General features: G+C 39.2%; 3 protein-coding genes across 19 annotated transcripts in view; 2 read left to right on the top strand and 1 right to left on the bottom strand.

Moving 5' to 3' along the window:
- The window catches only part of NDUFV2 (NADH:ubiquinone oxidoreductase core subunit V2), a 36,724-nt gene extending 16,964 nt beyond the window's left edge, over window positions 1–19,760 (top strand). For 3 of the 4 annotated variants that reach the window (XM_033178341.1, XM_033178343.1, XM_033178340.1), the window contains exons 2-8: window positions 2,307–2,372; window positions 3,766–3,828; window positions 3,914–4,030; window positions 7,513–7,681; window positions 9,964–10,073; window positions 11,909–11,985; window positions 19,609–19,760. In XM_033178341.1, coding sequence (XP_033034232.1) covers window positions 2,307–2,372; window positions 3,766–3,828; window positions 3,914–4,030; window positions 7,513–7,681; window positions 9,964–10,073; window positions 11,909–11,985; window positions 19,609–19,702 — 696 coding nt within the window. In that variant the 3' untranslated portion in view covers window positions 19,703–19,760. The remainder of the gene's footprint in view (window positions 1–2,306; window positions 2,373–3,765; window positions 3,829–3,913; window positions 4,031–7,512; window positions 7,682–9,963; window positions 10,074–11,908; window positions 11,986–19,608) is intronic. The other variant, XM_033178342.1, reaches the window with a different exon arrangement.
- Window positions 19,761–20,890: 1,130 nt separating this feature from the next.
- On the bottom strand, window positions 20,891–26,438 carry LOC117063820 (translation initiation factor IF-2-like). Its single transcript, XM_033177669.1, has 2 exons — window positions 26,420–26,438; window positions 20,891–22,859 (listed from the first exon to the last, which is right to left on the bottom strand). The coding sequence occupies exons 1-2, from the start codon at window positions 26,436–26,438 to the stop codon at window positions 21,877–21,879; spliced, it is 1,002 nt and encodes a 333-aa protein (XP_033033560.1). The 3' UTR covers window positions 20,891–21,876.
- Window positions 20,896–27,239, top strand: part of ANKRD12 (ankyrin repeat domain 12) — a 134,041-nt gene continuing 127,697 nt past the window's right edge. For 4 of the 14 annotated variants that reach the window (XM_033178323.1, XM_033178332.1, XM_033178333.1 and 1 more), the window contains exon 1: window positions 22,131–22,263. The gene's annotated coding sequence lies outside the window, so the exon portion shown is untranslated. Of the gene's footprint in view, window positions 21,520–21,949; window positions 22,264–22,312; window positions 22,443–22,483; window positions 22,608–22,661; window positions 23,045–27,239 lie in introns of those variants that run through there. The other 10 variants (XM_033178330.1, XM_033178334.1, XM_033178325.1 and 7 more) reach the window with 10 other exon arrangements.

The following is a 27,239-nucleotide window of genomic DNA, read 5'->3' on the forward strand; positions in this document are numbered from 1 at the left end:
TAGCCAGGATGGTCTCGATCTCCTGACCTCGTGATCCGCCCGTCTCGGCCTCCCAAAGTGCTGGGATTACAGGCTTGAGCCACCGCGCCCGGCCTTTTTTTTTTTTTTTTTGAGACGGAGTCTCGCACTGCCGCCCAGGCTGGAGTCCGGTGGCCGGATCTCAGCTCACTGCAAGCTCCGCCTCCCGGGTTTACGCCATTCTCCTGCTTCAGCCTCCCGGGTAGCTGGGACTACAGGCGCCGCCACCTCGCCCAGCTAGTTTTTTGTAGTTTTTAGTAGAAACGGGGTTTCACTGTGTTAGCCAGGATGATCTCGATCTCCAGACCTCGTGATCCGCCCGTCTCGGCCTCCCAAAGTGCTGGGATTACAGACTTGAGCCACCGCGCCCGGCCGACTATATGAATTTTTAAGTGTGCTTGTTTCTCTATATGTTCAACAGAATGGAATGCTATCTTTACCAAGCTTGGTAGTTTGATAGCTAGTAATGTTATTTTAAATTGCATGTTTTTAGTTACTAGTAAGCAATTTGAATTCTGTGAAACTTGTTCATGATCTTTACTCACTTTTTTCATTTTTTAAATGCATTTATGATCTCTTCAGGCTATTAGCCTCTTGTCATCAAATATGTGCAAGATTTAAGACTCATCAGTGTAGGGTTAACGGGTGAGTTCTCAGAGGCAAAGGCTTTATAGAGAATACAAGATAGGAGTGTGAACTGAGCCCTGAGGACGACCTGCAAAGAGTGGATAAAAAGCCAATAAACATAAAATTTTAGTGTTCAGAAATTAAAGAGAAGATTGAATACTTTCCTTCCTCTTAAAATTAATCCTTCCTTTATTACAAATACACAGTCTTTTCTCTCAGGATTTAGTTAAGTAGCTCACTGATGTTACTCAAAAATTGTTATTAGATTAAAAAAATTTTCTGAGCTAGGATGACAGTGACTGTCTTCTAAATTTTAGTTTCAGTTAATTTTTCAAAACAAAACCAACACCCTCGAAGCCCCCTTGTGCACCTCTCTGACTGCATCCCTCCCTGCCTCCCAATTATCCTGAAATTGATATTTATCACTCCCATCTTTTGTACCTGTCTCACATCGTGTACCTTAGTCTTTTCTTAATTAAAGCAGATGTTCCATGTAAACTTATTTATTAATATTTCTTCAACTGAAATACCATTTGGACCCAGGGAAAAGTTAAATATACTATTGTGTTATATTACTCCGTTTACTTTCTTCTATGTTTGCCTTTGAATTGTCCAACTCTTTGCTAGTTCCATGCTTGGTTTAACCCAGTGTTCTGCCGTCTGTGGTTAGCAGAACTCAGAAATTGGAGGAATCCAGAACAGTAGTTGAATTACTTGGGGTGGGGGACAGGGTAGGAGTGGAGGGTAGGAGCAAGAGGGCAAAGAGAAATGAAATGCAGCTGAGAGAATAATCACATTCCTTCCAAAGCAACTGAACATTGTCAGTCTGCATAGCATCATACATAGCTTTCTGAAACTACTGGTTTTTTTTTTTTCGCCCCCCCGAGACGGAGCCTTGCTTTGTTGCTCAGGCTGGAGTGCGGTGGTGTGATCTCGGCTCACTACAACCTCTGCCTCCCGGGTTGAGGCGATTTTCCTGCCTCAGCCTTCTGAGTAGCTGGGACTACCAGTGTGTGCCACCACGCCCAGCTAATTTTTGCGTTTTTAGTGGAGACGGGGTTTTACCGTGTTGGCCAGGATGGTCTCGATCTCTTGACCTCGTGATCCGCTTGCCTTAGCCTCCCAAAGTGCTGGGATTACAGGCATGAGCCACTACACCCGGCCAGAAACTACTTTTTACGGCTGGAGTTTCAGAACGAATTTAGTAAAAGGATTGAAAAGGAGGATACAGTTCACTCATTTGTACAGAGTATATGACTCATTTGTACAGAATGAAAACATGTTTATGAAGGTTCACACTAAGTGAAAGCTGGCATCCAACTTGATTCAGACAAAAGTGAAAGTCAAGAAGTTAATAGTACATTAATTCACCAAATGCATGCGAGCAGAGCATGGCAGGAAGGTACACACCTCAGCAGATCTGGGTTGTCCTGGTTCTGTGGACTCGTGTGTGTGATGTTAGGCGGGTGAATCTTGCCTTTGAATCTCCATTTGTAAAATACCTCTCCTGAAATAGAGATGGGTAGGGTAGTATACCATATTTCTTAAGATCTTTTATAAGTTGATTCCATTGTTTTAAATTATGAATCCTAAAGTATTTCTTTATGAAAAAATTTGTAAGGCTGTGATTTACTAAACTTCCTTAAAATTTTAAATTTTAGGGAAGACATGTAAGGAATTTACATAAGACAGCTATGCAAAATGGAGCTGGAGGAGCTTTATTTGTGGTAAGTAATTACTTAGATTTCTTTGGAAAGAAAAGACTTGGAAATTTGGGTAAATCCATTGTAAAAATCCAAAATACCTTAAATACCGTTGTCTAAAATTGTGGGAATTTACATATAGCTAATTGAATTTACTACATTTCAAAAGACGTGTAGTTCCAGTTGAACCTCATGAGTTTAAATTAGTACCAGGAAAACTCTGGGAATAAGAATTTATTTCCAGTGAAATTACTGTGTGAACGCTAACCTGATTCTCATCACACTTTGGGTTCTCAGTCATGTTGGCTTACTGAGGGTTTGAAGATTGTAACTTGTTGAATCCCAAAATGACACTAGTTTGAAACTCACGGGTTTTAGTAATGTAGTAACTAGATTAGCAGCTGGTCTTTATATTTTTAGTTTCCGGAGTTTTAACTATAGATAGAAGTCTATGAACTCCCCAGATTAGTTGCACAATTTGGAAAGGATAAGATATATATCCCTTTTCTGACAAGTTGCAGTTTTCAGGGATTACTCTTGTGTAAAGGCAATATAGTGGACTTGTGTGATTTAGAGTTAGTGGTGTAAGAAGTAGCTTCCTGCTACATACCAATCATCAAATTGGCCACATATTTGAGGTCATTGTCCAGAGTTTCTGTTTTCTTTCCTCTTTTGGTTTATGTCCTTTAAAAAGCAGAACTCTGAGAGTTAACATATCAAGAGATTCATTTCTGTATTCACCACACATAAATAACATTAATTGATCATAAGTGTTAATCTCAGTGTGACTCATTTGGTTTCCTGTTGACATGCCATTTCTTGTCAGTTTTTGAAGAGGGCCTGCTTCTGCTCTTTTAAGAAGAAATAAAGCTTCTTGCTGTTGGCTATTATGGAAAACGTGGGAAAGAGATGGTGCTTTTTTTTTCTTTTTTTTTTTTGAGATGGTCCTTTTGTACCCTCCTAAAGTAATGGGTCTTAACCCTTTTGGATCCCAGATCCCTTTGACAATCTGATACCCTCTCTTTTGGGAAAATACACATGTTCACATTTAAAATTTTGTGTTTTAATTTCATAAAGGCTTCCAATAATTGGTAATGTTTTGGTAATTCTATCAGACGATCTTATTCTCGAATGAAGCTGGATAACACTTTTTGTTGTTTGGGTTTTTTGTTCCTAAAGGTACTTCTCTTATTCTTTAAATGGTTCTTTGTAAAATTTTAAATTCTAACTTTACTTTGGTAATCATACTCATCAAATGTGTGTTTAGTCATTCTTTTTGATGGAAGGATGGGGTGCTATATATCATGTTGGAATTAAAATGGAGAGATTAAACAATAAGTAATAGTATAGTAATGTACAGTGTTATTCACACTTGAGAGAATTCGGATAATTCTGAAAAACTTTTTTTGTTGTGTAGCACAGAGATACTCCTGAAAATAACCCTGATACTCCATTTGATTTCACACCAGAAAACTATAAGGTATGGCTAAATTAACATTATAATTAATTTACCAAATAGGTAATATTTTCTAGATGTAGAAAATGGTGTTCTTTCTTTTACACAGAGGATAGAGGCAATAGTAAAAAACTATCCAGAAGGCCATAAAGCAGCAGCTGTTCTTCCAGTCCTGGATTTAGCCCAAAGGCAGAATGGGTGGTTGCCCATCTCTGCTATGAACAAGGTACTGGATTCATTTTTGCCTTAGTTCCAAAAGAGAAGAGATTATGTATGATAATTTCCTTTTATAGAAATTACTCTGATCATCTCCAGTGTCAGAATCTAGGATTTTGGAGCCCTTTAGCCATTTGTATGTTTCCTTGAATTGTCTTTGTGTTTTTGTTCGTTCCCGTAATACACAGAGGTGATTTCTAACCTTGCAGGAAATAGGGAAGGCATTATGGTGAAAGAGGGTGTATGTGTTTTTTTTTTCCTTTTGAAGGAAATGGTCATAGGAAAGATAAAAGATTCTAAATGTGTATAACTTAGTACCAAGATATTCTGAAAATTAATGTAATATTTAAACACTAGAATTACAGAAAAAAAGATCTGCTCAACAGTATGAAGATTTTTAATATTTTACATCTTTGGCTGAAGGCTGTAAGAAAAATCTATAATATGTGATGTTTATACAATTTGATTATGCTACTTTGGAATCAACGACCTATAGAAATGCTATGGATGACCCATTTTATACGAAGTTACTCTATTCATATAAGATTCATTTTTTCTAATAGTTTTCAGCAGTAATCCAAATTTCAAGTTTATTCATATCCTATTAATAACTACATTTGTATGGTGATGTATTATAGCATATCATTTATAAAGTGCCATACATAAACCACATACTGTTTGATTCTGATGAGAATCACATGACTATTAAAGCCGTGTTATACACAGTGAAACCCCGTCTCTACTAAAAAATACAAAAATCTAGCCGGGCGAGATGGCGGGCGCCTGTAGTCCCAGCTACTCGGGAGGCTGAGGCAGGAGAATGGCGTAAACCCGGTAGGCAGAGCTTGCAGTGAGCTGAGATCCGGCCACTGCACTCCAGCCTGGGCAACAGAGTGAGACTCCGTCTCAAAAAATAAATAAATAAAATAAAAAATAAAACCGTGTTATATAATGGAAAGTATTTTTGACTTAGAACTAAGACACCTGATTTTTCTCTGAACTTCCTCATTGGCAATGAAAGTTTTGAACTAGGTAGATGTCTTCCAATTATTACGTTATGATTTCATTTCATTTCATTTTATTTTTTGAGACGGAGTCTCGCTCTGTCGTCCAGGCTGGAGTGCAGTGGAGCAATCTCAGCTCACTGCAAGCTCCGCCGCCCGGGTTCATGCCATTCTCCTGCCTCAGCCTCCCGAGTAGCTGGGACTACAGGCGCCGCCACCACGCCCGGCTAGTTTTTTTGTATTTTTAGTAGAGACGGGGTTTCACCCTGTTAGCCAGGATGGTCTTGATCTCCTGACCTTGTGATCCACCCGCCTTGGCCTCCCAAAGTGCTGGGATTACAGGCATGAGCCACTGCGCCCGGCCTATTACGTTATGATTTCTAAGCGGTAGTACTAGGACTAAATTCATTTCTAAATCAATGCATTTTCTACTTGACTGAGTATAATAGAGATTTTGTTGTACTTCATTCTTACCACTTTCTAAACTTCATTTTGTTGTAACTGTTAGGCTAGACTATCATCTTTCTAAGAGAATAGGAATATCCTCAATTTATCTAATAGGATCCTAAATGCAAATTTTAGATTTAGTTTATTGATCTTTTATTGCATTGTATAGTATTATAACACTGTGTGGATCCTTGGTATTTTTTCCCTATGAAAAATATTATAAAGCAAGTTTAGTGAGCTACTATCCTGACTAAACATAGGTGGTTATTTTTCGATAAATTATATATTTCTTGAGAAGTTACTTAACGTTTTTTAAAAATTAAAATAGCCAACTTTATAATGATTTAGGTATATGTTTCTAATTATAATTTTATTATTATTTTGAAAACATCATGTTTTTAATAATGGTAAGCCTGTTGGAAATCTTGCTGAGTGGCACGTTAACAGAGCAAACTAAAAATAAATAAGAAACTGAAAGTAAAAACATTTAAAAAATAAGACAGGCATCGTGGTGCACGCCTGTAGTCCCAGGTACTCGGGATGCTGATGTGGGAGGATTGCTTGAGCTCAGGAGTTTAAGACCAGCCTGGGCAAGATGGTGAGACCCTATCTCTTAAAAAATACGTATTTATATATTGTCCTATTATATTTAGGGTTGAATTTGTGTGGGGGAAAGGCAGGAAGTGTAGGGTATAGGGAATAGACTCAAGATTCTTTACACTTTACATTTGGGACTTCTATTTTAATGTTACTGCCCCTTCCCCCAACCCATGAAACACCCAGCCTTACAACAAAAAATATCCAGAAGCTTAATATTTAACCATCACTAAGGTGTAGGGAGATGTGCAGAATTCCAGGAAGGAGCCTTTTCAAATTAGCCAGGGTCTCATTCTAGATTTATTAAATTATTCCTTTGGTAGAGTTCCAGCATGTACATTTTGATAGAGAGCTCCACAGATTCGGGGATACATCCTTGATTTAGAACTGCCGAATGAAATAGCACAACTACTTTATCTGTCACAAGTGAGCCATGATTAGACGTCTTTTGAGAATACATTTCCTTTAGAATTCCTAGTATGAGAAATTTAACGTGCTTGTCTGAAATGCCCACTCTTCTTTTATATCAGAATATGGATATATGTATAATTTCTAAGAATGCCAGATAGTAAGTCTTAATGATAATAGGTCACCTAGAAAGTTGTAGACAGAATTATAAATTATGATAGACAAGGACTAGCCCTGGCAAACAGCTAGAAAGCCTTGTTTTCCCTAACAGACTTGCCCTAAGAAAAGCATGCTGAGTTGGTGATCCCCTTAGTTCTGAACACCAGAATGTCAAAACAATTGTTTTCTATTAATGTCTTGATGTGAAGGGTTAGAAAGTACTGGATTATATGATCCAACTTTCAAAAGAGTATTGTGATATGAAATAGAAGTAGTGTTTTGGATTATTGTGGGAGAAGAGTGTGTGATTGTGTAAGTATAATATGCGTATACATATATGTAGAGTTACAAAATTTTGAGTTTACATATTTAAAATATGGGCCAATTAGTGAGCTTTGATTTTTAACCTTTTTTTCTGTTGCTGTACCATTTGTATGTAGGCTTTTTTGAAAAAAAATTGGTGAGGGTTTTAAAAATCTAATTGCTTCCTTTATTGGGGTTTGGCCATCAATTTTTTGCCATTTAGACAGATTACAAAATGTGAGTTTTGATCAAAGTAGAAATTCTTAATAGTGAAAGACTTAAAGATTTAGAGAAAAAGAACATCCTTTTACAGAGGTGAGAAGTAGGGTAGGAGGAGGAAGTTCTATTAACTCCATTAACTTTTGGGCTCTGTATGGTTTAAGTGTAAGTACATTGTCTGCAAAAATTGAAGAGTTTATATCTCCCAGTTATCCAAGACAAGTATGTTTTCTGCTCTTGAAGAACTTTTCTGTTTTTACCAAATTGAGCCAATATTGAAATTATACTTTGTACAACATAAAGCTCCATTACTAACATTGTAATTATCTTATTTTTAAATGTCCTAATATTTTAGGTTGCAGAAGTTTTACAAGTACCTCCAATGAGAGTATATGAAGTAGCAACTTTTTATACAATGTATAATCGAAAGCCAGTGGGAAAGTATCACATTCAGGTCTGCACTACTACACCCTGCATGCTTCGAAACTCTGACAGCATACTGGAGGCCATTCAGAAAAAGCTTGGTAGGGAATACATGGTATTTGTAACACTGATAAATTATCAAAGTAGAATTGTCTCTCTAGATTTGATAACACTTCTATCTAAAATTTCCAGCTTCTGCCATCTTACTGGATCTGTGTTTCCACATCTTTATTTCTTCCTATTTGGTATTCTTCCTCGGTTCTTAAAGCTGAGTTTTTAATCTTTTCATTTTTAATCAGTGTGTTTGAAATGCTTCTAGAAGTTATAAAATATTCGTTGTGTAGAAGATTGTTTCACTTAGAAAATTGTTTCACTTATTATTCTGTGACAGCATGTGGTATATTGAAAAGTGACCCATTATTGTCCTCATATTCTTCTAAAGAAGTCATGGAACAAATAAGATATAAGCATAGTAAAGAATGCTTTGGGAAGGGAAATTTGAAACAGATGTTATTATAGTAGCATTTTAAAAGTAAACGGGCACTTTCCCCTACAAAACTGCTATTGCTACACTTCTAACTATATATGTCAAATGAAGTACTATTTTGTTATTGAATATAAAGTACGTGTATGTTGTAAAAATAGCTGAGTGGTATTGAAATATATAAAACAGAAAGCTGAAGTTGGCTCAAAACCTCCACCCCCAAAACCATCAAGGTATAAATCCTGATAACAGTTGGATATATTAGTTGTAGATTTTATATCATTTTAATTATTAAATATATAAATGTACTATATGTATGCTTGTTTTTTAGACTTTATTTTGGCTGTATTTCTACAGCACAATATATGTGTCTGCCTCATTTTTTTTTCTGTTTTTTTTTTTTGAGTTGAGGTCTCACTTTGTCACCAGACTGGAATGCAGTGGCTCAGTCATGGCTCACTGCAGCCTCCAATTACCATAAATATCCAGGTTTTAAAAAATTCTTTAAACATTTTTGCATTTAAAAGATCAAGTGATCTTTTACCTCACCCTCCTAAGTAGCTGGAGCTATGGGTGTATGCTGCCAAGCCCAGCTAATTGGTTTTTGTAGAGAGGGGTCTTGCTATGTTGCCCAGGCTGGTTGTGAAATCCTGGCCTCAGGCAGTCCTCCCACCTTGGCCTGCCAACTACTGGGATCACAGGTGTGAGCCACCATGCTTGGCCTGCCTCATTTTTCTGTCACAATTACTTTGATGTACACAAATCTTTGCATACTTGTCCTGTTGTATACTGAGATTGTTTACAAGAAGTAGAATTGCAGGGTCAGACTTTGCTGTATTTTTCCCAAATGCCTTCCGTAAATGTATGAGACTACCCATTTTCTTCACATCCCTTAATAATCTTTGACGTTAGAAGTTTTCTGAGTCGTTGCCAAATCTGATAATGTGACTGATTTTAGTAGTTTAATTATTACAATCAAAATGAAAATAATACAGCCTGATGCACTGCTATATAACAGCAAACACTGTGTCCTCTGAAATTTGATTGCTTTTAAAGGAGCAAGTCCACTGAAAACTTCCTTGAATGTTAAAATTACATAAAGAGCTTTTTTTTCTTTTTTTTTTTTTTTTTTTTTTTTTTAAAGAGTCTTGCTCTGTCACCCAGGCTGGAGTACAGTAGCACAATCATGACTCACTGCAGCCTCAACCTCCCGGCCTCAAGCAATCCTCCTGCCTCAGCTTCTTGAGTAGCTGGGACTACAGACCAGCTGGGTGTGGTGCATCACCACACCCAGCCAATTTTTAATTTTTTTGTAGAGCTGGGTCTCCCTATGTTGCCCAGACTGGTCTCAAATTCCTGGGCTCAAGCCATCCTCCCACCACCGCGTCCGAAAGTGCTGGGATTATAGGCTTGAGCCACTCACTGCACTTGGCCTAGGAGTTTTTTCTTTTTAAAAAACTTTTTGTTTTTTTTTTTTTTGCGGGGAGATGGAGTCTCGCTTTGTCTCCCAGGCTGGAGTGCAGTGGTGGGATCTCAGCTCACTGCAAGCTCCGCCTCCCGGGTTCACGCCATTCTCCTGCCTCAGCCTCCCAAGTAGCTGGGACTATAGGCGCCTACCACCATGCCTGGCTAATTTTTTGTTTTTTTTAGTAGAGACGGGGTTTCACCGTGTTAGCTAGGATGGTCTCGATCTCCTGACCTCGTGATCCGCCTGCCTCAGCCGCCCAAAGTGCTGGGATTACAGGCGTGAGCCACCGTGCCTGGACTCTTTTTAAAAAACTTAATAGTCTTAAACTTTTAATATACCTCTGTAAAAATTGTTCTTTTTTTTTTTTTTTTTTAAACCAAATCACTATTAAAATATAACCTGGTCCTTAGAATGTTTGTTTATATTTTTAGGAATAAAGGTTGGGGAGACTACACCTGACAAACTTTTCACTCTTATAGAAGTGGAATGTTTAGGGGCCTGTGTGAATGCACCAATGGTTCAAATAAATGACAATTACTATGTGAGTATTTCATGTAATATAAGTTAAAGTTGTATGATTCATATTTGAAATATTTTAAATATTTGATCTTGTGTCCTTAGATGTTGGTTTCTGAATTATTCATTTAGAAGAAATGGTTACCATAAATATCCAGGTTTTAAAAAATTATTTAAATATTTTTGCATTTAACTGCAGAAGACAAATTTTAAAACTTTAGATTATGAAAAATATAATTTGGATATAAGTACAGAAAATAATCCTTGTGTGGCCAACTATCAGGACTTAAGAGTAATATTTTGCCACATTTTACTTAAGATATTATCATCATCATTTGTAGAAATAAGCTACAGATACAGGTGAAATACTTCATCCCAAATCTTTTTCTTTTCCTTTTATCCCAGAGATATCTTTTATCATTATCATAAATTGTGTCTATATATGTATGCAGCCATACTAATACGTTATATGACTTTTAAAAACATTTTTATAGAGATGGTATCATACCTCTGAGTACTGCAGTTGAATCTCACAAGTTTTGCGGTCTTTCTTGTTTTTGATTGTTTCTATTTTTTTTTAAGTTTTTCATTTTGATTCCTTTGACCTGTAAGTTTCTAAAAATGTTCTTAATATCCATATATATGGCATTTTTTAGTTATTTCTTTAAAAATTGCTTGCTACCCTAATTATATCACCATTTTAATTCAAGATACCTTGTTAGCTCATATTTCTTAGAAATTTGTTTATGGAAATTTTGGAGGGACTGTACTTAAGGTAGATTTTCTTTAAGAGGGGATTTGCTTTCTCTCTTGCTCCTGGCACTACTGCTGGCCCCAGAAAAGCCCCTCTCCTTATACCCTAGGCCTCTGTTCCTCTGGTGTGAAAGGTTCCAGACTAGCAGTTTTCTTTGAGGGATAGTTTACCCTTATACTGAGGTTAAAGCTTTTGGGGAACTTAACTTGTGTAGCTTATATGGTCTTCTGTTAGACTCTCTGGGGCTGGCTGGGTCCCTTGCCCCTTGCCCCTTGCCCCTCTAAGCTTTGAAACCCTGAAGCCAAATTTGCTTGATGTTCCACTTTTTTTCTTTGGTTTTCCTTGAGAATTTAGCCTGTGGGTACTTATTTCTTGATTTAAATAGGAATTAGACAGTCAAGGCTTTGTGTGAAGCATTGTTAAGTCTAAATATAGTAGCCTGTAGACGGATTTGTCTGAGATAGATATTCTTTCAGTTAGCAGTAGTTAGATCTTTAGGGATAGATATTAGGCATCTAGTTAACAAGTTACTACAGCTACTTTGTACCTTACTGTTTCTTCAAGAATGCAGCATTTATTTAGTATGTACCTTGACACTGTTCTACTTTATATATTTTCTCAATCCTCAAAAACATGCTAAATTAGGTTTACAAATAAACAAACTTGAGGAGGCTGGGTAACTTGTCCAAGATTACTAGCTAGTAAGTGATAGAGCCAGAACTCAAATGCAAATATGTTTCAATTCAAAGCAATATTCTGTATTGCCGCCTCAGCTGCAGCTCTTGTTGCATATTATATTTAGCAGTGTGTACTATATATAGGAGTTACTTAATTGTTGATGCCTTGGTAACTATCTTGTGAGCTGAGACAGACAATAAAATAACTGGCATTAGGGATTTATAGATTTCAGCAGTAGAAAGTAATTTTGTGCCAGGTGTGGTGCTTCATGCCTATAATCCCAGCACTTTGGGAGGCCGAGGCAGGAGGATTGCGTAAGCCCAGGAGTTGGAGACCAGCCTGGGCAACATAGTGAGACCTTGTCTCTATAAATATATTGATATAAAAGAAAGTAATTTCAATATGACTGTTGTTAATTTTTTTTCCAGGAGGATTTGACACCTAAGGATATTGAAGAAATTATTGATGAGCTCAAGGCTGGCAAAATCCCAAAACCTGGGCCAAGGTATGCTTTATTTATATATAAGAAGTTTTAGTGGCTCACCTAAATTAATCTTTCACATAAACTTAATTTTAAAAATTTTATACCTTAAGTTTAAAGTTTAAGGAATTGGCAGGAGCTTTGGATAGTATTATCTGTATGAATGTCATCTACAGCAATAATTTTTTTTTTCTAAAACCATGTCTGATAATCATCTGATACCTATCTGAATATTTATAGAGAAGGAAATTTTACTACAAATAGAAATCTATTCCATTATTTAAAAGTTCATACTGATAGAAGATTTACCCAAAGACTATCTCCCTCTTAATTTCTACCTCAAAATCCAATTCTGCCCTTTGAATCAACAAAAGGTAATTTTAGTACCTCTTCCAAATGACAGGTCTTCAGTTATTTGACATAGCTACCCTGTCTTCCCCGTATCTTTTTCTCAGATGGAATATCCACAATTGTTTCATTGTTTTTCTCATATGACATAGCTTTGTTCTCTCTCCTCTGTGGGTTTTCTAATTGGCTAGTGACTTTAATGCTTTAATGTGATGCTTAATCATATTTTTTAAAAAATATTTTGAGACGGTGTCTCACTCTGTCACCCAGTCTGGAGTACAGTGGCGCAGTGGCACCATCTCGGCTCACTGCAAGCTCCGCCTCCCAGGTAGAAGCGATTCCCCTGCCTCAGGCTCCCGAGTAGCTGTTGATTACAGGCATCTGCCACCACGTCTGGCTTATTTTTTGTTTTTTAGTAGGGATGGGGTTTCATCGTATTAGCCAGGATGGTCTCCGATCTCCTGACCTCCTGACCTCGTAATCTGCCCACTTTGGCCTCCCAAAGTGCTGGGATTACAGGCGTGAGCCACCACGCCCAGCCTAATCATGGTATTTTGAGATACATATTGAGCAGCACAGAGCATTATGGGACTGCCTCCTTTGTTCCAGATGTTATGCTTGTAATAATTTTGCCTAATTACATCAACTCCTACTTCAGAGACATTATGCAATTAACTGCACTTCATAATACATAGATCTTTTACTATTCACTGTTTATCCAGGTTGCTCCTGTCCCATACTTGTGTTATATTAATTACTTTCAGTTATGAACTTGAACTTTTACTTTTAAACAAACCCTTATTCCATATATAAGTGTTAAATCACTCAAAATTCTTAATACTAGCAAATGTTTGCATGGTTTTAGTCATAATCCCTCAAATTTTTTGTGTTTATATATATATAAATTTTTTCTTCCCTCAGCACATTTGGAGGTTTTGATGTCCATACGGTATTCTAATGTTTTAAAACAGCTGTGATGTGCTCTTACTCCCATTTTAAAATATTTTTCTTAAGCTTTATTATAAATAACAATTCCCTGAAGTAGAATTACTAAGAGGGTATGAGTGGTTCTATAGTTTGCTAAAACTACTAATAATACCCTACTTAATGAGAAAATGAGGTCGATTCAGGATAACTTAAGTTTAGTAAATGTTAGCTGACCCCTGTTGACCATTACTTTCTTTTCTAAGAAACACATACTATTCTCAACACCCTGAGCCTATAGAATTGAATTTGCTTAAGGAGTTTTGTCATTTTCTTCCTAATTCCTCACTTGCTTGGGTATACCCTCTTTTTTAGGAGGTAAATCATTTCCCTGGTGAAAAATCATTCTCCTTTATGGAGGCAACTGAAGTGAAACCTTTAGTCATCTAACATTACAGTATCTTTTTAGCTAGTGCTCCTGTCTCTTACTTATCCTTGCTTTAAATAGACACTCTTCTCCCCCCCCTCAAAAGTACAAATTCCATAGTATTTTCCACAAGCTTCACCTGCTTTTTAGGATTCAGGTATTTTAAAATAAATTCATGCTATTCTTAGGTTTGTACTTCATAACTTCTTTCACCTTTTGGGTACTCTAAAGAATATCTCAAGTGCAGATTTTGTTGTGAAATCCACTTGGGTTCTTTAGATGGCCCCTCTCTTCTGATTAGATGTTTTAAATTCTATAGTCATAACTTTGATGTTGGGTTCCTCCCCCACCCCCAGATGGAGTCTTGCTCTGTCACCTAGGCTAGAGTGCAGTGGTGTGATCTCGGCTCACTGCAACTTCTGCCTCCCAGGCTCAAGCGATTCTCCTGCCTCAGTCTCCTGAGCAGCTGGGACTATAGGCACGTGCCACCATGCCCAGCTAATTTTTGTATTTTTAGTAGAGACGGGGTTTTACTATGTGGGCCAGGCTGGTCTCCAACTCCTGACCTCAAGTGATCTGCCTGCCTTGGCCTCCCAAAGTGCTGGGATTACAGGCTTGAGCCACCACGCCCGGCCACTTTGGTGTTTAGAATTTTCTGCTTTGCTTCTTGTGAACTGTGGGATCTATGGTTCCCAACATTAATCCAGTTATTACTTTCCTGCCACACAAATTGATAGTTGCTTTGTCCACTTTGTTATGTCACATTACATTACATACTCAACAGTCATTTTTTTCATAAACTTTTTTTGAGTGCCTGCTGTGTGTGTCAGGCATTATTTTAGGTTGCGCGTACAATTATGAACAAAATAAAGTTCTCATCTTCTAGTGATGGAAACAGATGACTAGCGTAATAAGTGAGTGATAAAAAGGCGACACAATAAAATGAAGCAGGGTTAGGGGATAGATTTGGAGTAAATTTATTGAGGAGAGGCCTCTTAGAGGTGGTAACATTTGAGCCATGAACTGAATGAAGAGCTAGAGGGAACCATGTGAAGAGCGGAAGGAACAGTGTTCCAGGGAGGGGAAAGAGGATGTATCAAAGTCCTGGAAGAAAAGTAAGGTAACAGTGTGACTGTGGTGAGGTGCTCAAGAAAGAAAGCAGCGGAAGGGGTCAGAGGAGATAAGGCCCACATAAGTAATCTGGGCTGAATCTTAAATATAATAAAAACTGTTGTTGGAATGTTTTCAGTAGGGAATGAAATGAGCAATCTTAAAAAACATTGTCATAGTTGCTATGTGAATATTAGAATTTAGTAGATGTGGGGGACTAAGGATTTATGAGTGATTTCCAGCTTTTTGGCTTGAGCATCTCTGAGGTTCCTTTACCGAAAATGGAGAATTGTGGTAGGGCAAGTTTGAGGAAGAAAAGTTAAATTTTGTTTTAGACATAGTAAGTTTGAGATGCCTGTTAGACATCCATGGTATGATGCTGATAGGTAGATATGAACCTGGAATATAGGGAATAGGTTAGGGCTGGAAATGCAAATTGGGGATTCATCAGTTATTAAGGGTAGTATTTAAAGTTAAAAATCCGGATGACATCAGGGTGAAATTAAAATCTGTTATTTGTAATATGAGGTACTATAACATTGTATTTTAACAATAAGCAGGAACTAAGTACTCAGTTAAGCATTTTCAACAACATCTGATAATAATAGGGATGTTGCTTATCAGTAATCATGAATAGTTTTTCACTGAGATTTTCTTGATAGTGTTCTGGATTTGAACCAGACACTTTAAAATTATTAGTGTCTGAATCTACTTTTATTTTTTACTTACTACCTCATTTAAAAAGCAGACAAAAGTCTACTTAGGTTTCAATAATTGCAAGCATCCACCAATGCTCTATTATATAAAGCTTATATTTGGACATAGCAATACTAGAATGTCTTGTCAGCATATGAAAACAAGAACTTTTCACTTTACTTACCCAATATCTCGGATATATGGAATAATGACAGACTGGGATAGCAATAACCATAATATAGTTATAGTTGACTCTTTAACCAAAGCTGTCTGATCCGTTTTTATTGGTATTTTAATAATAAATATCTCTGCTCTTTGAAAAAAGTACTAATGGTGAGTCTCTGTAATGAAAAACCGAGAGGAATTAAACTGGTTCAATAGTAACTGATTCCTGAGTACCACTGCCAGGTCTTATCCTGGCCAAAATTAGTATAAGATTGATATCTATATGTGGTTCAAAACTGCTTTTGTATTATCGTTGGTGAATGACCACTGAAAATATTAAAGCAGTGGTAAGATAGTACAGTTGACTCTTGAACACTATGGGCATTAGGAACATTGATTGCTTATGCAGTTGAAGATCTATGTGTAACTTTCGACTCCTCCAAAACTTTACTGATAGCCTGCAGTTGTCCAGAGGCCTTACGAATAACATAGCACATATTTTGCATGTTGTATTATATACTGACTGTATTCTTACCATAATCTAGAAATAAAATGTTATTAAAATCATAATGAAAATATATTTACTCTTCATTAAGTGGATCACAATACAAGTCTTCATCATCATTTCCATATTGTATAGGCTGAGGAAGAGGAGGGGTTGGCCTTGCTGTCTCAGAGGTGGCAGAGGCTGAAGAAAATCCATGTATAAGTGAACCCATGCAGTTCAAACCTGTGTTGTTCAAGGGTCAGCTGTACTCTCTTAAACTTGACATTACTAAATATCTTTGTGCTGAGATTGTTCTTATTTTCAGTGAATTTAAAGTACTGAAAAATTCTAAACTTGTTTTCAGGTTACTAATAGGTAGAAAGTTTTTAGCGTGGATTAGTTTATAACTCATTTTAAATCCAATTTTAATTATTCATATTTAGTTTATAAAGACATTTTAAATTTTGCATAATTCCATGGGGTGCAGGTAATATCTGAGATGTAAAAAATATAGAGCCAGGCTATAGTTCCAGTGCGGTTGGTAGATGACTGTAGACAATAGCATCACTTTTGGTTTTTTATACTAAAAGTAGGGACAGTGCTGGATATAGCTCAGCAATAGTAAAAAGATAAGCACTAAACTTTCATAAAGTGATTTGTGTATACAAAGTACTGTAAGCCATGAAAGTTTACAGAAAGGCCAAGTTTTCTAGAATGCAAATGAGTTAAAATGGTACACATACGCATAGTGTTGGAATGACTGACGAACCATACTTTTTGAATTTTAGTGAAGACAAGGTAATTATTAGATGGCATTTTAAGCATGAGATATCAGGAAAATCATTTTTTGTTTAGTAAGTGAAAAACACTATTGTAAATTGTGGCTGTCAGGTGAGTGGATAGGGCTAGCTCACTGCCTCTTGAGTGTTCTGAGGCATGTTTACAGATGAAAGGGGGGGTTACATTTTTAGTAGATTAAACAAAATGATAGGCTTTATTGGAGGATTTTGTAGCCTTTGTAGTATTTTAAGGTATACTGTGTGAATGGTGAGGAAGGGAGGTTTACAGCCAGACATACTGAATCACTGGAACTCCCGTTTTTCTAGACAATGCCATGGGATTGTAATTTTATGGAACAGACTTTAGGAAACGACCAAATTATTTTTAAAGTTACTTCCGGCCGGGCGCGGTGGCTCACGCCTGTAATCCCAGCACTTTGGGAAGCTGAGGTGGGCGGATCACGAGGTCAGGAGATCGAGATCATACTGGCTAACACGGTGAAACTCCGTCTCTACTAAAAATACAAAAAATTACCCGGGCGAGGTGGCGGGCGCCTGTAGTCCCAGCTACTCGGGAGGCTGAGGTAGGAGAATGGCGTAAACCCGGGAGGCGGAGCTTGCAGTGAGCCGAGATCGCGCCACTGCACTCCAGCCTGGGCGACAGAGTGAGACTCCCTGTCAAAAAAATAAATAAATAAAATAAAATTACTTCCATATATAAAATTCTATAATCCTGTGAAGAACTCAGGAAGTACGATTCATTCTCCCACTTATTGTTCCGGAAACTTCAGTTTTTATAATCTTCCTAAATTGATCCTTTGTGTTGAAAAACAGAGTGTCGATATTAAGGAGCTTATTAATTTTAGAAGATCCGTATGTATCCAAACTGGTAAGACGCTTTAAGATACCAAATGCTCAGCTTTCAGAAGACGTCTAAAATGAAACTTTCAAATCGTATTCCATTCTGACATTTGATCAAGAGAAAAGTTTTAGGCAGAAAAGAAAACAGGTAGCTGAGCTTAAACTGTAAGAAGAAACCTAGTAAAGGCGAATAAAGTTTCTCCAAAATAATTTCATTGGCATTTAAAGAGCAGCAGTGGTGCCTATCAATAGATAACATAAAAAATTACAGGCCGGGCACAGTGGCTCACCTGTAATCCCAGCACTTTGGGAGGCTGAGGCGGGCAGATTGTTTGAGCCAACAAATCCACAACCCGCCTGGGCAACACGGTGACGTCTCGTCTCTACGAAAAATACAAAAATTAGCCAGGCATGGTGACGCACACCTGTAATCCCAGCTACTCGGGAGGCTGAGGTGACAGAATCACCTGAGCCTGGAAGGTCAAGACTGCAGTGAGCCTTTATTGCATCACTGCACCCCAGCCTGGGTGACAAAGTGGGATCCTGTCTCAAAAATAAATAAAATTTAAAAGTTGCAAAATATAAAGCTGTTTTTTTTTTTTTTAAAGTATCATTTTGCTGCTTACTCTACAAGTTTCAGGCTCTTACAATATACAATGACTCCTTTTTGATCTGTTTTTGTAGTGAACAAGACCTATAATCCAAATATATTAACTGATTTCTGACTTTGTAGACATTGTTCATTACTTAGTAACTTGTATTATATGCTGTGATATCTTGAAAGATCTTATAAATATTATGTGGTGTCATTTTCCTGGCTCCAACAAAAAATGATTTCCTAGTGCTGTAAAGAACAGACTTAAAGGAGTGATGACACAATGTGAAGGGCAAAGCCAGAGGGGGCTGAAAATATATAAACTGAAGAAGTTCTTTAGGTAAATCTGTGGCAGGAACAGGTAAATTAGCAAAGCCAGGGAATAGTGGTGGACGGGTGACATGATACGGTAAGCGCTGACCTGGGCTCTAGAAACCGAGGTCAGACAGGGCAGAGGTGAGCAATTACCTGGGAAAGTGTGTGTGGGGTTGACAGACAGGTTCTTCTCCCTCTGTGCTGCCTGTCTTCATAAATTGCTCCATCAGGACTTGTTCTTGTTTGCTTCCTTTTGTGGCTGCTGTGGCCATCCTGGTTTGGAAACTTTTTCCAGAAAATTACTACTACTAATATAGTCTTTATAATACATAAATACAAACTGATTTTGACTTCGCTGCTTCTAAGGGACATTGTCCCAAATCATATTTCCTCAAGGAATCCAGTTTCTATTTCCAAATACAATATATAACTGTGTGTATTCCCTGTATTCACTGTGACTGTGGATTTCGATCTAAATAAAATTCAACTATAAAAAGAAATACAGTGCTCTAGTTTATTAAAACATGGTTTTTAAAAATGTTCACTGGGGTTGGGTATTTTTGCCATAGTTCTTTGCTTTGATTCTTGGGTAGATGCTGAATCTCCCAAATTTGGTTTCTCATCTATAAAATAAAGCCAGTATCACTTGTCTTGTGGCATTGTAAAGATTAAATGAGCTAATGTATGCATACTGCTCAGTAAATAGGAACTATTGTTAGTGCTACTTTTGTATTTTTTATGTTTATGGTGAAGTCTGATGTTTTTCCATATTTAGGAAGAGAAAACCTTGCATCACTTGAAATGTTTGAATTAAATAATCCATGCTAGTTCTTGGGGTAAAAATAGTTACTTAACTGGGCTCTTGGAGGTAACAATTACAATTTAAGTAGAAATTTACAAATGTTCATCATTAATAGTTTAATATTACTTTTCATTTCAGGAGTGGACGCTTCTCTTGTGAGCCAGCTGGAGGTCTTACCTCTTTGACTGAACCACCCAAGGGACCTGGCTTTGGTGTACAAGCAGGCCTTTAATTTATATTGAACTGTAAATATGTCACTAGAGAAATAAAATATGGACTTCCAATCTACATAAACTTTTTATATTATTTGTTTATTCTGCTCTGTGTATATCCTCGTAGTAACCGTAGCAACTTGCAGCTCTAAGTATTATGTCATAATGACAGGGGACCATTTTAAAGTCTTCTATCTATGACTGTGAGACCTCAAGTGCACTGTAGGTTTAAGGAGGATATGGTAATTGTCTCTACTCTCTAGAAGCATTACCCTTGTTTTTTTTTTTTTTTTGAGACGGAGTCTCGCTGTGTCTCCCAGGCTGGAGTGCAGTGGCGCAACTCGGCTCACTGCAAGGATTACAGGCATGAGCCACCGTGCCCGACCGAAGCATTACCATTTTTAAAAAAGAAAGGTCCAAAACACTTTTGACATTATCCTTAGCTATTCTGACACTGCAAGTACACAAAAAAATAATTGGGTGAAAGTATTGAAAGTATGATTATGTGCAGTGGTTATGGATATTGCAACTTAGAAAAAACGATAAAACCATTTGTGTATTAAGAAACTAGCTGTAGTACATTAGTTTTGCAAATAGGATTAGCCAGCTTTAATGCATGAATAAATTTATATATATTAGATTTATCTAATCCTTGATTTCTCAAAGTCACTTGTACTTGAAACAGACCATTCAACTTTTTTTTTTTTTTTTTTCAGACAGGCTGTGTCCCCAGGCAGGAGTACAGTGTGTGTGATCATGGCTCACTGCAATACTCTGGTCTCAGAGAGGTGCCACCAGCCTGGTTAATTTTCATATTTTTTTTAGAGACAGAGTCTTACTGTGTTGCTCTGGCTGGTCTCAAACTCCCAGGCTCAAGCCATCTGCCTGCCTCAGCCTCCCAAATTGCTGGGATTACAGGCGTGAGCCACCGCGTTTGGCTATAACGATTATTTTTAAGTATGTCTTTAAGAATTTTTTTTTTAATTGAGAGAAGGTAAACAGTTAATTTTCCAAGTGGCACAAAAAAGTAATGGAAATGTCCTACCCTGGAGCTCTCTTGACTTTCTCATAGGCGACTTTTTCTTTGTATTTCACATCATAAATAACCAAATTAAATGTAACACTATTCCACCTCTAGCCGTAAGGTGCTCTCTTTCTAGTCTTGTTGACCCTAATGATTTGTAGGTGGGAAAAATCAGGAACCTAGGAAAGGGAAAACTCCTGATCTTTAATGCAGGTTTATGCTTTATATAGTAATTTGATGGGACCTCGCCGTCCCTGTCAGGTCTGAATGTCATTTCACATCTGAACCCTCAGCTCATCAAGACTAAAGGACAGTTTAACATATAACTGCATGCAGTAAGTCATAAACGGACGCTGTTGTTGCAGATTAACCTCTGCGTAAATAATACGCGCCCAGAAGGAAGTGAGTACCCGGGGTTGCCACGCCGGGTCTGACGGTCAATTTTCCTCAGGCACCCTTCCCAGTACCTGAGCAGCTCCCTCTCGAATCCCCAACACTACGTGTGGGAACGTGCACTGAATTCCTCTTTAAAGAGGCCACTGTAAGGCGTGGCTGGAAGGGGACGCGCTCTAGATCCCCTGGTTCCAGGGCGGGTGGACGCTACCGCGCTTTCGGGGCGGGGCCCAGGCCTCCACCTGGGGCGGGGGGCGGCGGGCTCTGGGCGCAGGTGCAGCTTCTCCCGCCTGGTGCGGGGCCAGGCGGCCGCCGCCGGCTTAGCGGGGGAACATCGCCTAGTCCTCGGAGCTGCGGTCACAGCGTCATTTTGCCTGAGTTGGATCATGCTCGTCCACCCGTCCCGTGTAAAAATAACAGGTGAATACCCTATGTGGGGGGTCTTCATCGCCGCCGCCTTTTCCAGAAGCTTCCAGTCACAGCCACTGCCACGGTCGCCACAAATGCTACTGCAGAGCCCGCTTGCCCAGCAGCGTCACCGGCGCCTGCCCTGCCTCTTCACCCAGCCTTTGATTCCCCCTCCTTTGTCGGATGGTGTCTGCGACGGGGAGGCGGTGACACTAGCCCGAGTGGGGCGTGGAGACCGACCAACACAAAGGGCGGAGTTCCGGCCCGCACCCCTCCGCCGCCTGCCGCTTGGTACGTCCCGCTTCCCCGCCGTGCAGCTCTCGGAGCCTGGCTGAGCAGCAGGAGGGGCGGGCGCCGGGGGCGGGGCGGTCACGCCGCCCGTCCCGTGCCCGCGGGAGTCACGTGTCCGCGGGTGTCACGTGCTCGCGTCGCAGCCAATCGCGGGGCGGCCCTGTCCTGGGAGCGAGGAGGCTGTGGTGAGAGACGGACCGAGACCGGAGATGTTTTCAAGCCCGGCCCCGGCGGTATTACAGGCGGTTGCAGCGGCGACGAAGACAACGACAGCGACGGCCACGCCGAGGCACTCGTTCCGGGGGTGAAGCCTCCTGCGCTGGCCTTGCCTCGGGTCCGTGCGGGTGAGGGGGGCGTGGCGACAGGAAAGGAGGAAGGAGGGGCGCGGTTTCGAGCTTGTCCCCGGCGCCTGGGAGGAGACCCCCTCAGTTCTGCGCTGCTCCCGTTCCCCCACCCCAGAGCAAGGTAGGGGACGCGCCCTGCCCGCCCCACCCGGCCCCGACGCGCCGCCCGCCCAGCCTGGCCCGGGCCGCAGCCCGCCTGACAGTGACAGGCCGTTAGTGCCCCCCGGCGCGGGTCTGCCGGGGCCCCGCCTGCTGCCGCTGCCGCCGCCCCTCCCCGCGTCTTGAGGAGCCGTGGCGCAGGTGGGAGCCGCCAACTGGGCGGGGGCGCCGCGCGGGGCGGGGCGGGGGCCGGGTGGAGGACCGCGGGCTGGCCTCGGTGCGGGCGCCCCTCACCGCGGCTGTCGGGGCTGGGCTGCCGCCGCCTCCCGGAACATGGCGGGGCCGGAGGAGCGTGTGCGTGCGAGTGTGAGTGTGCGCGGCCGAGAGGGCGCCGCTGGCGTGCGGCGGTCGGACCCGCGGGGGCGCGGGCGCGCCCGGCCCGCCGCGCGTTCCCGTCGCCAGCCGCCGGGCGTGCGCCGACGCCGGGGATTCTGCTGGGGCCGCTGGGGCCGGGAGCGTTGGAGGTACCCGGGTCCTGGGAGAGGTGGATGAAAGCAAGAAGGGGAAATTGCTGCTTTAGTCGTGTCCGGGGAAAGAGCTGCCGCTCTACAGTTCTGTCTTAAATGTCGGCGTAATCTAACCTTGCCGCTTTGGGCAGGCAGTTCATCGTTTTTCAAGTGCCCACTTGAGATGCTTCAAGACCCCTGGAGCACGTCAGGTGCTTAGATCTCGTTTTGAGGAGTGATGTGGAATGACGCATCCTTCCAGATCCCAAAGCGTTGAATCAACGGTTGTACAAAGAGGTATCCGAAGCTTAGCTGACAGCTGTTTTAGTAATAACAGTAAGACGCTGTCTGGGATAGGAAGTTACTGTTGCACTCGTTGAAACCTTAGGAAACATTTAAAGCAGTGTTGTCACAGGGATTGTAATTTCCACTGGACACCCGTGGTTAAACTGCGAACTAAGGTGAAGTGTGTTGCAGATCCAGTGCTGTGTATGTAATGATTCGGAATTATCTCTAATCCTAAAGTTGAAATGAGCCTGCATCTTCTGTCATGTATTTCGTTTTCATTTTAGAATGGTTTGTGTAAATTATAAAGAAAGGCTAGTGAAATAGATATTTTAACATAAATTAACTGTTTATTAAAAACATATGCACGGCCGGGCGCCGTGGCTCATGCCTATAATCCCAGCACTTTGGGAGGCCGAGGTGGGTAGATCACCTGAGGTCAGGAGTTCGAGACCAGCCTGACCAATATAGTGAAACCCCATCTCTACTAAAAATACAAAATTAACCAGGCCTGGTGGCGCATGTCTGTAATCCCAGCTACTTGGGAAGCTGAGGCAGGAGAATCGCTTGAACCCGGGCGGCAGAGGTTGCAGTGAGCCGAGATCGTGCCACTGCACTCCAGCCTGGGCAACAAGAGCGAAACTCCTTTTCAAAAACAAACAGAAAAACAAACAAAAAAACCAAAAACATATGCTGAAGTAGGACGTTAGAAATCTTGGGCACAGATCTGAGTTTCTTCAATTGTTATACAAAGCCTTTCCTGGAGATTAGCTCAGAACTGGCCGAACATATGCTCTATTGGTGCCAAGTGGCTTAAAAGCAAAATGAAATAGTGTCCACTGTGTAAGATGAAGTCGTTATATTAACTAATCTTGTTGAGAAAAATCTTTAATTTGGATTAAAGGCGAAACCTTTAAAGATTTGAAATATTTTCCCCTGGAGATTATAGACAAGGGGAGATAGGTTTTACTGCTTAAGGATCTTTTATATTTGATACAGGCACTGAATACATTTCTGAAGCTCTACAGGCATCTTGGCTAAGGTCAAGTTTAACTCGTTATGTGTTTTATGTTAGAGATAGACGAGGCGTTAAAATGGAAGGAAAATGAGTGATAAGTGTACTTATGTAAGATACTTTTGATGTTCTTAATCTCATAGTTCTCATAGTAGTTGTTAAGAATTAGTTATTGGAATAGTTTCATGAACTACGCAGAACTGGGAAAGTGGAAATCTCTGGGTGTGTATTCCATGAAGAATATTTGAGGAGGAGTAAAGAGAACAAAAATATTCAGACGAGGAAAGAATTTAGCTGAAAATACATTGTGCAGACTTATACTGGTTAATACCGAGGGGGGGAAAAAAGCCTGAATTTTATTTGCAGACTAGTGTCCAGCTGGTAGAATGAGTTTAAAAGGAAGATGTTTTTATCAAGCTGTCGATATTACTTTTTTCCCTATAGAAGTTGGAAAACATGACTGATACTCTTTTGAAGTAGATTGGAGAAATGGTAGGATATTTGGAAAACACTTCGTTGGAGAAGAGATTTTTATTCTTAAAAAAATATTAAGAGTGGTTGTAAAAGTATCATTTTGATTTCTTGCTATTAGCTGACACGTAAACTTTTCTTTAAACCATTCTTACGTTTTAATAGCATTATTTCAGTCCAAAAAGAGGATGGTTAATGGAGTCATTTCCATCATAGTTCATAAGAGGTTTTTCCTACTACTTTCTGTATATAGACTTAGTCATATTAAAGTAACATGTATCAGGTGGTCATGAAGAATTTGTCTAATAATTGCTGTAGATTGCTTAAGAGCTCTTGACGCTGCTTTCTAACTTGGAATTTGTTGCTTACAACATGTATTTGTAAAATGCCTTGTAAAGGGTACAGTGTTGAGATTTATCCTTGGGACTGGAAGGGACCTCTGATTTTCTTATTCATTTCCTTTATTTTTACACATGAGAAAATAAAGGTGAAAAGACTTAAAGCTAGTCTGCAGCTAGTTAAAAACAACCTGTGGTTTGACCGAGAGGTTTCTTTCTGTGAAGATGCTAATTTGCCTCTTCAGAAGTTTTATGGAGTTGTGGAAAGGACGTTGAAATGTAAGTGAGAAGGCCTGGGTTTAAATTCTTGATTTATCACTTCCTGACTTCCTAACAATGGTTTTTGACATATCGCATTCACTTTCAGAACCTTGCCTTCTATCAGCTGCAACTTTAAAAATACAATAATAATAATAACCTTGCCTTCTTAACCTGCGAAAGTAATTTTCCTGCATAATTTAATGTTCTGTGGAACAAATGAGAATACTTTAGAAAGCACATTGTATACTGTAAACTTCTGTGCAACGTGGTGATATTATTTTTAAAGAAAATAAAATTCTTGTAACAAGGTGTTTAGATCCCTGGATTTTTGCATAGCCCTAGCTTTGTTTTCATCTTCTGCTGTTTTACAGATTATAATTCCTGTAGATACATTTTCTGATCCCCACTTAGTTCTAACCTGAGTTAAGCTGCTTATGAACATTTTAAATATTGCAATTATTAGTCTGACTTTCCCTGGAGAATGTGAAGTTTCTTTAGCATTTGAAAATATTCTCATATATACTCATGCATTCATAATCTGTTTCTGTAACAGACAGTGGCTTTTTAAAAGTAATAGTGAAAGTAATCTTAGTAGCAATGTTAATTTATTTGACTCTTGCTAGTTTTCAGATACGGAAAAGCAGGAGATGATTTCCTTTAAAAACTCGTCTTTGAATAGTTCATGTTAAGATTATCTGGTATATCTAAAATATTTATAAGTGTTAAAAACAGTTTTTGTTTGCCTTTGTTGTTAAGTTTGAAACCTCTTAGTGCTTTAAATTGATCATCCTGGAAACCAACATCAGTATTGTAGTATTACATAGATTGTCGGAGTTTTTATAGTCTTGAAAATAAAGCTGCTAATAATCATAGATAATATTTGCTGAACACTTAGAATATGCAAATCTCCGTTTTAAATGAAACATTTCAGGTAATTTTCATAATAACCTTGTAAAATGGAGAGGAAACGGAGGCTGTGAACAGTTATGTGATGTGTAGATTTTACACACTAAATAATAGATTTCATTGTCCTGCTTTATTAACCATTTATCTGCCGTGCCTCTAATTAAGTTGGTTTTCTAAGAGTTTTAAGGCAGGGATTCTTAAATTTCAGATTTCATGAAAAACGTTTGGGGGCCAGCTATTCTACCTTCTTGGTGGTCCGAAGGAAAAAAAAAAAAAAAAAGAAGTACCCTTATGGGAATCATAGAACATAGGCCAGCAGTCCTTTTTATGAGATGGAGATGTACTTGTTACTGTGGTGGTGGTTTTTTATTAGTTGTCAGAGCACATTATTCTTACCAGCTATGGAAAGGGCCATGGTTGTTCATATAATATGAGGCTATCCTAACAAAATTCCACCTTTCTATTGATACCATTCTTCTAAAGAGACATTCTTTCGTCACAGTGACTGAAGAAAAAACTAACCATACTCATTTAGGACTTTCATAAGGGAATAGATCCAGCAATAGAAAATTTGCTGAGTTTGTCCAGCTTAGAAAACAGTATCCAAGATCAGGTTTTCTGATTAGTGCGATCCTCCAAAATTCTGAAACTTAAATTCAAACATAAGTCCTTAGAAAATTCAGTTGTAACATGGAGACATTTCCAACTTGAAGGAGGTAGATTATGAAGCTGCAAGTTATAGGGTGGAAGTCATTTCTTTTTCTTTGACTTTAAAAAAATTCTAAAAAGTAAAAAAATTGTGTCATCTTTGGCCAATTCCTTAACATCTGTTTATTGGGCTAAAATTATTTCAAAATATGTAATAGTTTAGTTTTCTGGTTATCAGTGTGTATTTAGGCCATAACTGGGAAAAATAACACAAATGTTAGCGGTAAGTACATTTTTAACTATCTTGTCTCTGTTATCTATCTTATTTTGACAATATAAGTTTAATAATCTTTAATAATATGCATAGGTTGGGGAATTGTTAACCTTTTAAAATAAATAGGGTTTTTGTTTGTTTTTGTTTTGTTTTAGAGCCAAGGTCTCACTGTGTTGCTGAAACTGGTCTTGGTCTCGAACTCCTGACCTCAAGCACTCCTGACCTCAAGCAGTCCTCCTGCTTCACCCTCCCTAGTAGCTGAGATTACAGGTCTTAGCCGCCTTACCTGGATAT

This window comes from Trachypithecus francoisi, unplaced genomic scaffold (genome assembly GCF_009764315.1).
Source record: "Trachypithecus francoisi isolate TF-2019V2 unplaced genomic scaffold, Tfra_2.0 Lachesis_group19, whole genome shotgun sequence".
Classification (NCBI taxonomy): Eukaryota; Metazoa; Chordata; class Mammalia; order Primates; family Cercopithecidae; genus Trachypithecus; species Trachypithecus francoisi.